The 16,139-nt window shown below is 42.1% G+C and overlaps 1 protein-coding gene across 1 annotated transcript in view; it reads left to right on the plus strand.

Moving 5' to 3' along the window:
• The first annotated feature begins 2,587 nt into the window (after positions 1-2,587).
• Positions 2,588-16,139, plus strand: part of LOC140477366 (DEP domain-containing protein 1B-like) — a 31,413-nt gene continuing 17,861 nt past the window's right edge. Inside the window, exons 1-3 of the mRNA XM_072571145.1 lie at positions 2,588-2,769; positions 10,946-11,211; positions 15,910-16,048. Of these exons, the coding sequence (XP_072427246.1) occupies positions 2,725-2,769; positions 10,946-11,211; positions 15,910-16,048 (450 nt within the window). The 5' untranslated portion in view covers positions 2,588-2,724. The remainder of the gene's footprint in view (positions 2,770-10,945; positions 11,212-15,909; positions 16,049-16,139) is intronic.

Raw genomic sequence — 16,139 nt, forward strand, 5'->3', positions numbered from 1 at the left:
CTTGAACTGTCCCATCTGTCCATCTTCCTTCTCACCTATCCACTCTACACTCTGCTCTGACTCACCCCCTGCCTGCATCCACCTATTGCCACCCCACCCCCAACCTCCTTTTTATATCTCAGCCCCTTTTTTCCCCCGCTCCCTGCAACTTTCCTGATGAAGGGCTTATTGCCCAAAATGTCAATTCTCCTGCTCCTCAGATACTACCTGACCTACTGTGGTATTTGGTGCCATACTTTTTGATTCTGATCTCTGGTATCTGCAGTCCTCGCCTTCTAGCCTTAGTGTCTGTGTTTACATGTCGCGAAAAGTTCAGCCTGGGATCTAATACCACACCAAGTTTGCAAACCGTCTGGTTCAGCCTCAATTGCCAGACATAACGGATTGGGGTGGCAGTGTGGATGGGTACAAATTTTGTGTTGCGAAGTCAATGACTTCAATAATCTTTACATTGGAGGAAGTTTCTGCTCATCCAGCTATTCTGTCTATCTAATACCGGTTAGATCTAGCTAATCTAATACCATTTTACAAGTGGCTTTATATGATCATTAACTTTCCCATCCTGAACTCATGTATCTGTTTTTCCACGTATCCATCAAACTCTCCCTTGTCAATATGATCTGCTTCAACCACTCCATGTTTAGATTAGATTAGATTCCCTTATGTGCTAGTGATTTACAGGTTGTACCACTATATGTAAAGCATTTTCTGAATTTTTTGATCTATTCAGTAGCTATCTTCTATTTGCAAACATTTTGTGCAATAAACACAATTGTTTTGTTAGAAAATCCTAAGTAAATCATTAAGAAGACTACCTGTCCAAAGCAAAATATTTAATATACTGAGTATTCCTTACATTCACCCAGTCTCAAATGCTGTAAAGATTTAACAATCTTCTATTTTCAAATGTCCTTGTGTTCTGGATTTTACATAGTTACTGGACACAGTCAATTTCACATGTATGACGAGTGTGACTACATTGCCTGTGGTTTTGAAATTGGATAGTACTAGAGATGTTTTGCTCCAAGGCGCAAACTTCAAGTCTTCCCACTGCTTGTCCACAGTCCTGAAGACAGCAGAGCTGGTAGATAAGATGTGAAAAAGGTATGTGCTTGTTTTGATATGTCAAAACATTGAAAACAAGAACAGCATTAATAATGGCGCTGTATATAACATTGGACCCAGTTGGAGTAGTGTGTGCAACTCTGGTTGCCGTGGTGTTGGATGGATGTGATTGTACTATAAAGAGTATGGAGGAGATTTACCGGCCATGTTGCTTGTCTTGGAGTGATTTAGTTAGTGAGATAGACGAGATCAATTAAAGTTATTTTCCTTAGTGCAAGGAAGGCTCTGAATGGGTCTGATTTGAATATAAAGTTCTGAGAGCGAGAGAACATACAAAAACATTTCCCCTTGCTTGAAGGGTCTATAACGCCAGGGGGACACTTTTTAAGGAGCAGGGTTCTACCACTGTCTCATCAAGAGCCAATCTCTGCGATGTCACCTTCCCAGTGCCACTATTTTAATGTTCATTGCTACTGCCACCTCCAATCACTGGAGGGGTTGTGCTGTCACAAGCCTTGAATACTGAAAGAATGTCCCTGCTATCACCTCCAGTAGCCATGAGCTACATCTGCCACTGCCTCCAACCACCAGGAGGAGCTGCCACTCCACCCATGACCAATGTGTAGCTGCCATGTGAATTTTGCCGATTTAACCACTGCAAAAGGCTCCAATAAAAAATGAGAACAAGCATTCAAGAGCAAGTCCTGCTACTTACTGCCATCTTGAATCTCTCTTTGATTAGAAGGGTTTGAAGAAAACATTTTTTATTTAGACAATAGTGGTTTTCTGAAATGCTCTATTTAAAAAGACGGTGAAAATGGGAATGAAGGAATGTAAATAGAATTTAGATAAATGTTGGAACCTCTCAAGCTTAGGGGCCATGTACTGGGAAAAAGTGATTTGAACAGGTGATAGAAGGGGCTGAAAGATCATTCTCATATTGTAAAAAGTTTTTGTTTTCTCTTGGATATTACCTCAGTGCTGCTGCAAATTAATCCAGCTCCTTGTTTTTCCTATTCATCTCCTTCCTATGCTTTTCTAGTTGATTTATTCTTATACCCAAGCGAAACTTCACGTTCAAAACTGCTAAATTTTATGATGCTCCTTAATCTTTGTACACGTGCCATGATAAAATAAAGGCAGTAACATTGATTAGGGTTATTCCTATGCATTTGCAGTGGTGTCTTCCTTCAGCGGTGAGGTGCGCTTTCAATACTAGCAAAAAACATTGCTCTAAATAAACAAGAAACCTAATTCTATTCTAGCAATTGCCACTAAAAGCATTGGTGTAAACCTGACAGTCCAAGTTCTGTCTCTATTAGACCTCCCACCCTGTCCATCCTCACTCCTCCCCCAGTGCGCAGGTGCAATGCCCGCCAGCTCCTTCCTCGCCTCTGGTTGGTCCAAGACCGTCCATTCAAGCTCCCTGTTCTATCTCGGCTCTGGGCCCTGGTTACCGTCGTCCTATCAGGGCCGCCCCTTTTGAGGGTCACGCGACCGCAGCTGTCGCCCAATCAGTGCGAGCGCTGTCGATTTCAAACTGCCCGGGCTGCCCGTGTCCCATTGAGAAACTGTGATGGGAGTTAACGGACACTGAGGCGGCGTCACCGCGGTCCTGAGACCGGGCCCTGTGGGGGTGGGGGACGCCCCCCCCACAGCATGGACAGCAAGATAGCGGCGGGTCCGTACCGAGCCACCAAGCTGGTGAGTCCCCCCCGCCATGCCCGCCCTGTCTGCACGGTGTCCCCGGCAGCGCCGCTGGTTAAATGTCTCCTTCCTGTGAGCGCACTCTGTCCTGCACGTTGTATGGGAAATGTCTAGATTTCGGGGTTTCAGAACTTCCCCGGTGTGGGAGAGAAGCGAAACGACAACTCCTGGGTGGGGGGGGTGTTCACGTTATTTGATGCATGTAGATTAACGGAGGACAGCCAGCAGGAAGTTATTACAGGCGACAGTAAAACGCAGGTATGAGAGAGTGAGGACCGCAGATCAGAGTGGAGAGTGTGGTGATGGAAAACTACAGGCAGCATCCGAGCAGCAGGAGAACTGACGTTTTGGGCATAAACCCTTCATCAGAAAGTAAAATGCTGCTGTTAATATATTTAAAAACAAGGTGCAGGATATCCTCAACTCTGACCTGATGAAAAATCATCTTATTAACCTATACTTCCCGAACTACTTTAAGCAAAAACTAATAAAGAAATCATGTTTAACTTGATGAGGCCCCACTGGGGCTCCAAACGTTCCTGATTCTTTCCAAATGTCTCTCAAGATGCTACACGCGGTGGCACAGTGGTTAGCACTGCTGCCTCACAGCGCCTTAGACCCGGGTTCAATTCCCGCCTCAGGCGACTGACTGTGTGGAGTTTGCACGTTCTCCCTGTGTCTGCGTGGGTTTCCTCCGGGTGCTCTGGTTTCCTCCACAGGTCAGGTGAATTGGCCATGCTCAATTGTCCATAGTGTTAGGTAAGGGGTAGATGTAGGGGTATGGGTGGGTTACGCTTCGGCGGGGCGGTGTGGACTTGTTGGGCCGAAGGGCCTGTTTCCACACTGTAAGTAATCTCATTTCCAAAGTACATTTTAAGATGCCCTGCAAAAGGTTGAGAGACAAGAAACCGGGGCTAGTGTGTTTTCATGGGCAGAGTATAAATCCGTGGACAGGGAGTGGACATTAAATGTGGCCTTTTGGAACTGGTAGGCTTATTGTGGAGTGCTTCTTCAAGGATGTGTTGGAGACTTATTATAATTCTTTTTCATCGCTTGGATGAAGAGGAAAGTAGTGTAATTTAGTTTGGTAATGTGGTGAAAATGAAGCTGTGGAGGGGGTTACGAAGGTTGCAAATAATCATGGACTGGTGGAAGAGGCAACAAGATAGCAGATTGAGAATAATGTGGGGATTTGTAAGGTTGTTGACTTGGTAGTAATGTTGGTAAAGCAGAATATCTTTCAGTGTGAAATTTGTATATGTTGATGTCCACACAGAATTTGTCGTGCTTGTTAAGGAGCACTGTGTTAGTATTTAAGCAATTAGGAAGATAGATGGTATAATTACGATTATTGAAAGGATACCAGAGTACAGGAACAAAAAAATTGCACCATTTGTACAGAATTTTGGTGAATTCGATTCTTCTGGACTAATGCTTGCCGTTTTAATCAAGAAATTTAAAAACTTACCTTGGAAGTGGTACAGTGAGGGTAAATTAGTTCCTGGAATAGTGTTGAGTGTCTTGAGAACCTGTGTAAAATTGTGAATAAAAACCAGTAAGTGCTGCAGACTCAATAAAGATCCTTGATTGATCATTTTGACTAAGCTTTGTGTCATATTTACCATGGAAAAGGATATGGACGATATAGACTGTAGGGAAATAGATGATGACATCTTGCAAAATGTCCATATTACAGAGGAGGAAGTGCTGGATGTCTTGAAACAGGTAAAGGTGGATAAATCCCCAGGACCTGATCAGGTGTACCTGAGAACTCTGTGGGAAGGTAGAGAAGTGATTGCTGGGCCTCTTGCTGAGATATCTGTATCATCGATAGTCACAGGTGAGGTGCCGGAAGACTGGAGGTTGGCTAATGTGGTGCCATTGTTTAAGAAGGGCGGTAAAGATAAGCCAGGGAACTATAGACCGGTGAGCCTGACCTCAGTGGTGGGCAAGTTGTTGGAGTGAATCCTGAGGGACAGGATGTACATGTATTTGGAAAGACAAGGACTGATTAGGGATAGTCAACATGGATTTGTGCTTGGGAAATCATGTCTCACAAACTTGAATGAGTTTTTTAAAGAAGTAACAGAGCGGATTGATGAGGGCAGAGCAGTAGATGTGATCGATATGGACTTCAGTAAAGCGTTCGACAAGGTTCCCCATTGGAGACTGATTAGCAAGGTTAGATTTCATGGAATACAGAGAGAACTAGCCATTTGGATACAGAACTGGCTCAAAGGTAGAAGGTGGTGGTGGAGGGTTGTTTTTCAGACTGGAGGCCTGTGACCAGTGGAGTGCCACAAGGATTGGTGCTGGGTCCTCTACTTTTCGTCATTTACATAAATGATTTGGATTCGAGCATAAGAATTACAGCTAGTAAGTTTGCAGATGACGCCAAAATTGAAGGTGTAGTGGACAGCGAAGAGGGTTACCTCAGATTACAACAGGATCTGGACCAGATGGGCCAATGGGCTGAGAAGTGGCAGATGGAGTTTCATTCAGATAAATGTGAGGTGCTGCATTTTGGGAAAGCAAATCTTAGCAGGACTTATACACTTAATGGTAAGGTCCTAGGGAGTGTTGCTGAACAAAGAGACCTTGGAGTGCAGGTTCATAGCTCCTTGAAAGTGGAGTCGCAGTTAGATAGAATAATGAAGAAGGCATTTGGTATGCTTTCCTTTGGTCAGAGTATTGAGTACAGGAGTTGGGAGGTCATGTTGCAGCTGTGCAGGACATTGGTTAGGCCACTGTTGGAATATTAGACCATAAGACATAGGAGTGGAAGTAAGGCCATTCGGCCCATCGAGTCCACTCCACCATTCAATCATGGCTGATGGGCATTTCAACTCCACTTACCTGCATTCTCCCCGTAGCCCTTAATTCCTTGTGACATCAAGAATCTATCAATCTCTGCCTTGAAGACATTTAGCGTCCCGGCCTCCACTGCACTCTGCTGCAATGAATTCCACAGGCCCACCACTCTCTGGCTGAAGAAATGTCTCAGCATTTCCGTTCTGAATTGACCCCCTCTAATTTTAAGGCTGTGCTCACGGGTCCTAGTCTCCCTGCCTAACGGAAACAATTTCTTAGTGTCTACCCTTTCCAAGCCATGTATTATCTTGTAAGTTTCTATTAGATCTCCCCTTAACCTTCTAAACTCCAATGAGTACAATCCCAGGGTCCTCAGCTGTTCCTCGAATGTTAGACCTACCATTCCAGGGATCATCCGTGTGAATCTCTGCTGGACACGCTCCAGTGCCAGTATGTCCCTCCTGAGGACACAGTACTCCAAATGGGGCCTAACCAGAGCTTTATAAAGTCTCAGTAGCACATCGCTGCTTTTATATTCCAACCCTCTTGAGATAAATGACAATATTGCATTCGCTTTCTTAATCATGGATTCAACCTGCATGTTTACCTTTAGAGAATCCTCGAGTTGCAGTCCCAGATTCCTTTGTACTGTGGATCCCTTTGTACTTTGAATTGCGTGCAATTCTGGTCTCCTTCCTATTGAAAAGATGTTGTGAAACTTGAAAGGGTTCAGAAAAGATTTACAAGCATATTGCCAGGGTCGGAGGATTTGAGCTATAGGGAGAGGCTGAACAGGCTGGGGCTGTTTCCCCTGGAGCGTTGGAGGCTGAGGGGTGACCTTGTAGAGGTTTATAAAATCATGAGGGGCATGGTCAGGGTAAATAGGCAAAGTCTTTTCCCTGGGAGTGGGGGAGTCCAGAACGAGAGGGCATAGGTTTAGAGTGAGAGGGGAAAGATATAAAAAGAGACCTAAGGGGCAAGCTTTTCACACAGAGGGTGGTACGTGTATGGAATGAGCTGCCTGAGGATGTGGTGGAGGCTGGTACAATTGCAGCATTTAAGAGGCATTTGGATGGGTACATGAATAGGAAGGGTTTGGACGGATATGGGCCGGGTGCTGGCAGGTGGGACTAGATTGGTTTGGGATATCGGGTTGGCATGGGCGGGTTGGACCGAAGGGTCTGTTTCCATGCTGCACATCTCTATGACTCTAAATGGTCAATGTTGTTACAGAGTCATACAGCATGGGTACAGACCCTTTGGTTGAATCAGTCTATGCAAACCATAATCCCAAACTAAATTAGTTCTACTTGCTTGGGTATGGTCCATATCCCACCAAACATTTTGTATTCATGTAATTATCCTGATGTCTTTTCAACATTGCAACTGTAACTGGATCCAGTATTGTCTCTGGAAGTTCATCCCACATGCAAGCCACTTCCTTTTTTTAAAAGAAGTGCCACTTGTCTTGAATCCTTCTCCTCTCACTTTTCCAATATGCCTGCTAGTTTTGAAGTCGGCCACCCTAGGGAAAAGCATCTTATGTATACCCATCATGATTTTATAAGCCTCCACAAGGTCACCCGTCAACTTCTTAGACGTTTTTTCACTGCAGCATATCTCCAGCATTAATTTTGTAATTGTTAACGCTCCATTCCTGGCAACATCTTGGTAAATCTTTTCTTGACCCTTTTATAGCTAAAAGTATTTTTCCTATAACTGAGCAACCAGAACTGCACACAGTACTCCAGAAGAGGTGTTGCCAGTGTCCTGTACAACCTCAACATAACAGCCTATAGGAGTTGGGACATTATGTGTTACAGCTCCGTGTGAGGAGTCTTGGGATTTTACTTGTAATGTTAATTATGTTGTGTTGAAGATGGTGGTGCCAGCAAGGCAATATCTGCAGTCGAAGCAGGATGAGTGGGCTTGGCCTGACAGTGGAGTGAGTTTAGTGGCTTCAGCAAAGTGGACCCAGTGGTGAAGAGTTGGTCCCTGAAATTGGGCGACAGTGGGCGTCTGTCTTGAAGCTTGTACTGGCATGGACTTGGTCAGAAACACTGATATTCTCAACTGTTTACCTTAGTTTTCTAATTTATTCCTATGACCTGTCATGCTGTAATCCTCCCAATAAATATTGAGATGACTAACGTTACTGCCTTCTTACCTGCTACAAACTTATTTCCCAAGCCACTGATTCCTTCTCACTTCCTGACAGCTGCTTGTCATTGAATCAAGCTTGACATTCTTGCTACGATGTTTAACTGAGATGAGGTCTGACTGTATAACTGTACCACGATGTTTTGTTTCCATAAAAGTGCCTGATTCTGCCCTTGTCTCAGCTCTCGTGTTGTAATTTTCATCCATACGTTTGTTATCTCTAGACCGTTTGCCCCACCTTTGCTGACCTCCCATGTTTTAGTCTATGCACAATGGCAGCTATCCCAAACTCTGCTGCTCCTCTCCTTACTTAATTTGTATTGGCTTTTGGTCAAAAACTGACACCATTTAAAATTTTGCATCCTTATTTTCAAATGCCTCCTATGGCTTTGTCGTTCTCTCGCTCTCTTTCTCATCTCCAGCCCCACAGCCTTTCAAGATGTGCACTCCTCTAAGTCTGCCCTCTTGAGCATCCCTGAACTTACTCATTTCAGCACTGGGGCCATGCTTTCCATGGCCTGAGTCATGGATCTGAAGTTCAACGATTCCCTGTCACATTGTCTTTCTTGAGGCACTCCCAATTCACCACCTTGACCAAGCTCTCATTGCTTCATGATGGTCCGACAAGCCCTTGAACTTTCACACCTATTAAACGCAGTTTGCAACATTTCTGTGTCTCAGATATTCATAATTAGAGGAAGTACAATAATTACACATTTAAGGAAGGAATGTTGCACATTATCAGATCACCACTTTGGGCAGTTGCAGGAAATGGTCCAAACCAGAAGTGGTTTATTTGTAATTTTCTGAAGTAATTTAAATAGACTTTTAGGGTAAGGAGGGAAATGGCTTTTTTTGGTAAAATGGAACTTCTGGGAATTTTATATTTTGCAGCCTGTGGGGAAAGAATAAATATAACGAAAATTTAGTTTCCAAAAAAGAAACATTTTAACTGAAAATGGAATATAATGTTCGAGCTGTATAAAACTTTGGTTAGGTCACAGTTGGAGTACTGTGTGGAGTTCTGGTCACCACACTAGCAAGGATGTGATGAGGGGAGTGCAGAGAATGTTGACCAGGCTATCGTCTGGTATGGAGCAGTTTAGCTATGAAAAGAGGTAAAAACAAGGACTGCAGATACTGGAGACCAGAGTGTAGATTAGAGTGGTGCTGGAAAAGTACAGCAGGCCAGGCAGCATCTGAGGAACATGAAAATCGATGTTTCAGGCAAAAGCTCTTCATCAGGAATAGAGGCAGGGTGCCTGCAGAGTGGAGAGAGAAATGAGAGGGTGTGGGGGTAGGGAGAAAGAGCTTAGAGTATTCTTGTAGAGGAGGAGGAAAACTTCTTCAAGGCAGGCATCCCTTGCAAGAGGATTAGCAGTAAGGTTAAAATCAAGGACTGCAGATGCTGGAAACCAGAGTCTAGATCAGAGTGGTGCTGGAAAAGCACAGCCGATCAGGCAGCATCCAAGGAGCAGGAAAATTGATGTTTTGAGCAAAAGCCCTACATCAGGAATGGAAGCAGGGAGCCTCCAGGGTGGAGGGATAAATGGGGGTGAGGGGAGAAGGTCGCAAAGAGTACAAATAGTTGAATGGGGGTGGGGATGGAGGTGATAGGTCAGAGAGGAGGGTGGGGGAAGGTAGCAAAGAGTATGGTGATTTTAAACGAGGTGTATTGGGCTTCATGTTGTGCTGTGAGGGTTTGATACATTTTAGTGGAAAGAGAACCAAACTGTAACTGGAGAGAATGATCGCTCGAGTGAGTGAAAATTGCAGGAAAACTGGCCGTAATCTTTCAGTCTTCCATAGATTTGAGGTACCAGAAGACTGGAAATTGCAAACATTACACCATGCTCAAAAAAGGTTGAGGTTAAATCCAGCAATTTCAGACCAGCCAGTTCAACCTCTGTGATGGGAAGCTTCTAGATGTACTTATCAGGTAGAATTAGCACTCACATAGAATGATGCTTTAATTAGGAAAAATCAGCACTGATTTTTTATTTTTCACTTCCTCAAGATAAAATCAACTAAATTTGTGAAACACAACCACCTCTGGCAAAGCCATGCTAGCTATCCCTCATCAAACCTCGCCTCTCCTTGGCTAGGTACTGCCTGATTTGATCTGTATTCAAAATTGAGGCTGGACAGAGTAGAGAGGAAGAAAATTGCTCCTGTTTGTATCAGTTCCCTGAAGGTACTATTTTTAAAGGGATTTTTCCAAAATAAGTAAACGTGATGTAAGAACAAATCTTTTCACCTGAGTGGTTCAGATATCGAATGCACTTTCGGGAAATGTGGCAGAGGTAAGTTAAATTGAGGCATTCGAGAGGGAATTCCTTGTTCAAATTCTGGATGAGCCTTTTGTTTACTGTTAATTGTCGTGCAAATCTTCAGTTACACTTGGGGTCTTGTGGCACAATGATAGTGTCAGGATTCAAGTCCCTCTAGCCTAAGACATGACATAGTATGTTTGAACAAGTTGATTGAAACCATCTGAACTGGCCTTGCAGGTAGTTCATCAGAGATTCACAGGGCTAATTCCTGGAATAAAAGGATCGACTTATCAAAAATGCATAGGGTAGGCCTTTATTCATTAGAGATTAGAAGAATGAGGGGTGATCTTATTGGAATAAAGAAGATTCTAAGAGGACTTGACAGGGTAGATGTTATTAATGTTTCCAATAGTCGGGAAATATTAAATTAGGGGATGTAGTTTTAAATTTCCCTTTAAATTCTAATTTAAAACCGGCATGAAAGAATGTCTTCTTTGAGGATAGTGATAATCTGAACTTCTTTATCTCCATTTGGAGGCTAGATCACTGAAAGTATTTAAATTGGAGGTCAATGGATTTTTGAAATATCAGGGATTTGATGGCTATGCTGAGTTGGCACAAGAGAGGAATTAAGACCTGGGGCAGATTTTGTTGAATGGCAGGGCAGTTTGAGGGATAGCTGCTCCTATTTATATTCTTAGAAGCCAACTCTGGACCGAATTAAAAGGTGATTTAATTAAGAGCTGATTTAAGAGAATGGCAACCTCAAATGGCAGTCTGTTTCCATGGATTTTCAAACTGTAATTTTATAAGTTGATGTTCCCAGACATGATGGGAAGTTATGTGCAGGTTAACTTCAGTTCTTGCTTTTGAAAATGCCTTTGCTAGCGTAAATAGGTTTGATAACTATTTTTCCTCCTGACTCCTAGTGGAATGAAACGATTGAGCTATTTCGAGCTCGGATGCCCCTGAAGAAGCATCGTCTTCACTTCCGTACTTATGATTCCTGCTTTGCTGCCTCAGAAGGTGTTGATTGGTTACATAAATTCCTGAGAAGTAATCCCAATTTTGGATCTGAAGTTACTCGTTACCAGACTGTGCAGTTACTCAAAAAGTTCTTAAAAAACCATGTAATTGAAGATATAAAAGGAAGATGGGGAAAAGAAGATTTTGAAGATAATAATCGATTATACAGGTATGACAATTATTTACTGTGTTGTAGTGAAGGTTGGAGGGTTGGTTAGCTCAGCTGCTAGATAGTAGGCTTGCGCTGCACAGTAATGCCAACAGCACGGATATAATGCCTGCACCAGCTGAGGTTGCCATTGCGGACACTCCTGCTCAACCTCTGCCTCACCTGTGGCATGGTAACCTTCGGGTTAGACCGCGACCAGTTGCTGTCTTCAACTAGAGAGCAGCTGTATGATCTGTTAGGATTGTGGCAACTTAACCTTTTACTATTTAGTTAATGGGGCTTTGGTTCTAGTAAATTTGGTGGAGTTTTTTTTCCCCTTTCCTTCATGTGGCATTTGTTTTTGAAGATAAGACCCACTGTCACCTGTTGAGGTGTCAAGGCTTTTCTGTTGAATCTCCTTCTGGCCCTGTTCAATTAAACAGTATTTTATTGTCCTAGTCATACCCATTTTAGCTCACGTTAGTCGAGTGGCTGTTCCCATGCTAACTTTACTCCAATGCAATGTCTTTCTTCAGCTGAAGTTTATTCATGTATGTTAAGTATACTCTTTTGCTTATATGCAGGACTCTTAATAGTAATACCAACCGCCATCTCTACTCACCTATTTTAATTTTTTAAGTCACTTCTCTGATCCTTTTATCATTCTTTTTGTTTGAATTGTAGAGGTTTTCATGTTACAAGTTGTTTTAAATTGTGATCATTTTTGTCTTGTGTATGTTCTTTTTCAGTCAGGCATCGTTTTTGCATAGAACTTGAAATCCTCTTGAAATCTTAATTTTAAGCTTACCAGAAGTATAATTTGGGGCAAATATTTCTATGATAAGATTTCTCTGATCGTTTTACCATCTTTGACCAGGAGTCTCATCAACCTCTAGGTTTGTGCTGTGAGGCAGTCTCTAATAATTGGTTTTAGATCAATCGCATTTCCAGAAGCAAGTGTTATTTCAGATTCTTACTCTATTATAATCAACCGACAGTCTAATCTAGATTGCATGAAATTCTTAAAACAAGTTTAGTGGAACATTTTGGGTAGAGGGCAAGAGGTGAAGTACACTGCCATTTCTACATTGAAAGCTTTGTCAATAATGATTTTTATCAAGCCAAAAATCACCTTGTTGAATGCAAACTAAATGAAGTAGGGCAATGTGTACATTCGACATCTCTTCACTTCAGTTTATTACCCACTCAGTTTGATTATTCTGAATATAGACTGCATTAGCATAAACTACAGTGTTGCTGTGGAACAAAATCCATTTTTAGTAATGTTACTGCACAGTATAAGTTTAGCCACTTGGCACTGTATTGCTGTTACCACTGTCACTCATCCAAAAACTGGGAAATCCCTTAACAGAATTGTTGATGGACTCTAGCAAAGAAATGTGACTTACTACCTGTTTATCAATTAGAGATATGGTCTACCCCTATGGCCAGCGTTTATGCCCTAAGACAGAGGAGTAAATGTAGAACGTTGAATCTGTCATTCAGTGAGATCACAGCTGATCTGATAATCAACTCTACGTTTTTGCCTTCTCCCTCTAACTTGTAGTTGCCTTACTGGAAAGATGTCTGTCTCAGCCTTGAATAAACTTAATAATCCAAACACAGCCCTCTGCAGTGAAAGATTCCGCCAATTGATTACCCTCAGAAAAAATGTTTTCCTTGAATGGGTGACCTTCTAGTCTGACATTATAACCCCTAGTCTTTGCTTCCCATTGTTTTTGAAATCTTCTTCTCACATCTACCCTCTCAAGCCTCTTAATTATATTAATTTATTTCACTCTGCCCTCAGCCCTATGCAGTTATCCTTATTTCGGTAAAGCACAGATGTTTCCAACCCAAGTTTCTTACGCTTTACATATCAGAAGTTAGCTTTTGGTTTGTAGTCACTGTTCTCTTGAAAATCTTTTACTCTGAGATCATTTCTTAAACCTGCCTCATTACACATTGGATCCATAACATTGTATTCAGGATAGTTTTCTATAACAATCTAAATTCTTCCTCGCAGCTTCCTTTGCCAATTTGATCTGACCAACCTACATGAAGATTAATGTCTTTTTTTAACATGCCCTCATTATCTTATGATTTAGAGTCACAGAGGTATACAGCATGGAAACATCTCCAGTTCCGTCCAACTCATCCATGCCGACCAGATATCCTAACCTAGTTACTCCCATTTGCCAGCACTTGGTCCATATGCTTTAAACCCTTCCGATTCATGTACTCATCCAGATGCCTTTTAAATACTGTAATTGTACCAGCCTCCTCCACTTCCTCTGGCAGTGCATTCCATACATGCACCACCCTCTGCATGAAAAAGTTGCCCCTTAGGTCCATTTTAATTTTTTCCACTCTCATCCTAAACCTATGCCCTCTAGACATGGACTTGCCCACTCCAGGGAAAAGAAATACTTTGCCTATTTACACTATTTATGCCCCTCATGATTTTATAAACCTCTATAAGGTCACCCCTTGGCCTCCGATGTTTCAGGGAAAACAGCTCCAGCCTACTCAGGCTCTCTCTATAGCCCAAACCCTCCAGTCTTGGCAACATCCTTGTAAATTTTTTCTGAACCCTTTCAAGTTTTGCGACATCCTTCCCATAGGAGGGAGACCAGAATTGCACACAATACTCCAAAAGTGGCCTAACCAATGTCCTGCAGAGCCACAACATGACCTTCCAACTCCAATACTCAATAGTCTGTCCAGTAAAGGATTCTGTCCTCCAGTACAGCTCCTGACAGGGGGCCCATAGATTAATTCCACCAATGTTATCTTCCCTTATTTCTTACAGACACCAAATGAGTGGTTTTATCATCTAAGTTAATTTCTTGCTTTTGTACTTATTCCATCCTCTACTAACAAAGCTAACCCACTTCCTTTTTCTTCTTGAGTGTCATGTTTTAAAAGTCATGCACCTCTGAATATTTAGTTGCCAGCTTTGATCTCCTTGTAATAATGTTAAATAACTATAAATTGAGAGAGGGAAAAGTGCTATAAAACCAGGATGTCCTTGTACACTGGCGTTGAACATAAGTGTGCAGGTGCAGATGGCATTAAAGAACGTAAATGGTACATAGGCCTTAATAACGAGAGGAATTGGGTAAGGGAACAGGGATATCTTACCAAGGGGCCTTGGGACACTGCACCTGGAATAATGTGTGTAGTTTTGGTCTCATGAGGAAGGATGTTCTTGCTAAAGGGGGGTTGCAGCAATGGTTTACTGGGATGTTTGGACTGAACTATGAGGACAGACTGGATTTGATGGGACTATATTCACTGAAGTTTAGAAGAATAAGGAGATCTCTGAATCCTGTTTAACATTTTAACAGGAGTAGACAGGGTAAATGTAGGAATGGTGTTTTGATGGCAGAGACTCCAGAACCAGGTGTTAGTCTTAAGGATACAGCATATACTATCTAGTGCAGAGATGAGGAGAGATTTCTTCACTCATCTTGTCAAGGTTCATACAACGTGGATGGCAACTTTTGGATCCCTGCCCTCCCAATCCAAGTTCCTCTCAGCACTCCCTGTCCCGGTTGCAGACAACAATATCTATCCTCCTAGTTATAGAGTCTCGTACCATTACTACATTCCTGTTTCCTCGCCACCCACAATTCCCCGAAAATTTGAATGACTCCCTGTGTCATGGTGTTCACTTATTGTCCCTTCATTCCCCACTCGTCCGCATAGTTTGCAAATGTCTTGTTACAAATGTCTTGGACAAAGAATCCTTGAAAGCTGCATTGTTACTCTTCATATGTGCCTTATGGGCAGTCATACTCTCCTGTCCTACATTACACACCAAGTTTGAGTTAACTAATCAAAGGTGTGTGACTGCCTCTTGGAACATACTGTCCAGCTAACTTTACCCCTCCCTGATTTAGCATAATGCTCTGACTCCAGTTCCTCCGCTTGATCCAAAGTTGCTCAAGCTGTTAGTTTTGATATATTTGTAGATCACCTTTGGTGTCCAACCACTCCCGCATGCTGCAGCTCATCACTTGACCCGTCATAACTATTTTTATTTGTTATTAATTAAGTCACTGTATCCCTGTTCTTACAGTTGAAGAATCCTGCTCTGAGCACTGAATTTATTTTTTTTAAACACACTAATATCAATCTTGTACTGAATGAGCTAATTTTAAGAAAAAGGAGAAAAGAATTACTTACTGACAAGCTAAAGACCTGAGTGTTACTTGAGACAAGTTAGCAATAATCACTAATTAGCTACTTGGTTTAGGCAAATGCAACCAAGCACGCGTCTTTCTCCATTAAGCTTCCAGCACTAACTCTAGCACTCTATTGTAAGTCACGCACTCAAGTGCCAAGTTGCCTCCTTATGTGCTACCAAACTAACAGCTTATCTGAGACAGTTAATGAGGATTCAGTTTGAGCTAGTTTGTATTGGGCTGCTATTCCAATCCACCCCTTGAAAATAGTCCTGATCAAATCTCGCAACTACTGAATTTTAAACTGTAGATTTCACTTTAATGACAACTACAAATTTACAACCTAATTTTGCATAAATTAAAGATTTTGACACTTTCTTGCCCAGTAAATGCATGCAAAAAGTAATGTCCACAACACGAGAATAAATTTCAAAGTCCCTTTCTCAATGCATATTTTCACAACAATTTAAAAAAATTGACTACTGTGTAAGTAAACTTGTTGCATGATATATTCCTTTTGTTTTTACAGGTTTCCACCATCATCTCCTCTTAAGCCTTATCCCAAAAAGACATCTCATTTAGTTTGTGATGTACATCCTAAATTTCCAAATTGGAGTGACTATGATATTCCAACGTCTGGACCTGTACCAGTAAGGCCTATAATTTTGGTAAGACACTTGTGGAGTTATTTTTGCAATTGCAATTCAGATTTGAATTATGAATTTTATATACTGTATATCTTAATGTTCATGTAGACTA

Source organism: Chiloscyllium punctatum, chromosome 1 (genome assembly GCF_047496795.1).
Source record: "Chiloscyllium punctatum isolate Juve2018m chromosome 1, sChiPun1.3, whole genome shotgun sequence".
NCBI lineage: Eukaryota > Metazoa > Chordata > Chondrichthyes > Orectolobiformes > Hemiscylliidae > Chiloscyllium > Chiloscyllium punctatum.